Here is a 1,682-nt window from a genome sequence, read left to right as displayed (position 1 = left end):
TACCACTACTACTACTGCTACTACTACTACCACCACAAATCATAATGACAGCAACACTACTCACAACAATGACAATGCTCGCAATCATAAGCCATTTGTCCTCGAAGCCTCCAAACCGGATTGCGAGAGAGAGAGCTTGGAGGGAAATGGCCCTTCTGTTAAACCTCTCCCATAAATGCTAGATCTGTCCGTTCCTCTCTCAGCCAATCGATATACCTCTGACGGAGAGCGATAATAGGGATGTTGAGAGATGAGAGAAGGAGGAAGGGAGAGGAGGATGGATGGGAAAGAAGGAGGAAGGGAGAGGAGGATGGATGGAAGAGGAGGATGGATGGGAGAGGAGGATGGATGGGAGAGAAGGATGGATGGGAGAGAAGGATGGATGGGAGAGGAGGATGGATGGGAGAGGAGGTTGGATAGGAGAGGAGGATGAATGGAAGAGAAGGCGGATGGGAGATAAGGAGGATGGGAGAGGAGGATGGATGGGAGAGAAGGAGGATGGGAGAGAAGGATGGATGGGAGAGAATGAGGATTGGAGAGAAGGAGGAAGTGAGAGGAGGAGGATGGGAGAGAATGAGGATGTGAGAGAAGGATGGATGAGAGAGAAGGATGGGAGAGAAGGAGGATGGGAGAGAAGGATGGATGGGAGAGAAGGATGGATGGGAGAGAAGGAGGAGGAGAGGAGGATGGATGGGAGGAATGAGGAGGAAAGGGATGTGTAGAAGAATCCAAGGGTCCGAATGGGGGAATGGAGAAAGGGATGATAAATAAAGGAATTATTGGATGAGGGAATGGAGAAAGGGGTGATAAATAAAGGAGTTATTGGATGAGGGAATGGAGAGATGGATGATAAATAAAGGAGGTATTGGATGAGGGAATGGAGAAAGGGGTGATAAATAAAGTAGATATGGTTATCAAAATAAGGAAAAGGAAAGCATAATAGATAAAGGAGATATGGCTAACAAACTGTTTATGGTCTTTCTATGCCAATTTACACCCGCAGATTTTCGTAGTTCGTTAATTCATCGTCTTCTCTTCCTTGCCCTTTCTCTTTTGCAATTTCTAGGGACCCATTCTGTTATTCTTAATGTCCATCTTTTGGCTGTCATTCTCATCATATGTCCTTCCCATGTCCATTTCTTTTTCTTACATGTTGTTAGAATATCCTCTACTTTAGTTTACTCACGTATCCATGTTGCTCTTTTTCTGTCTCTTAGTGTTATTCCCATCAATATTCTTTCCATAGCTCTTTGAGTTGTAACTAGATTATGTTCTGAGGCTTTAGTAAAATTCAAAATTTCAAATGCATAAGTTAAAACTGGTAGGACCTTCGGATTAAATACTTTTCTTTTTAGAGAAAGTGGTATTTTACTTTCCATAATCTCATTCGGTTTCATAGTATTAGTTTAGTATTAATATTATAAATGCATTACTTTCTTTTAGAGAAAGTGGCATTTTACTTATCATAATCTCATTATGTCTCTTAGTATTAGTTTAGTATTAATTATATAAATGCATTACTTTCTTTTAGAGAAAGTGGCATTTTACTTTTCATAATCTCATTCTGTCTCTTAGTATTAGCCTAGTATCAATTATATAAATGCATTACTTTCTTTTAGAGAAAGTGGCATTTTACTTATCATAATCTCATTATGTCTCTTAGTATTAGTTTAGTATTAATT

At 40.0% G+C, this 1,682-nt stretch overlaps 1 protein-coding gene across 1 annotated transcript; it reads left to right on the top strand.

Annotated features, from left to right (window-relative positions):
- The first annotated feature begins 281 nt into the window (after nt 1-281).
- Nucleotides 282-722, top strand: LOC137651842 (uncharacterized). Its single transcript, XM_068385061.1, has one exon. The coding sequence runs from the start codon at nt 282-284 to the stop codon at nt 720-722; it is 441 nt and encodes a 146-aa protein (XP_068241162.1).
- Nucleotides 723-1,682: the final 960 nt, after the last annotated feature.

Source organism: Palaemon carinicauda, chromosome 13 (assembly GCF_036898095.1).
Source record: "Palaemon carinicauda isolate YSFRI2023 chromosome 13, ASM3689809v2, whole genome shotgun sequence".
NCBI classification, from domain to species: domain Eukaryota; kingdom Metazoa; phylum Arthropoda; class Malacostraca; order Decapoda; family Palaemonidae; genus Palaemon; species Palaemon carinicauda.
The sequence above is the reverse complement of the archived record's forward strand: the minus strand, read 5'-3'. Positions and strand labels throughout refer to the sequence as shown.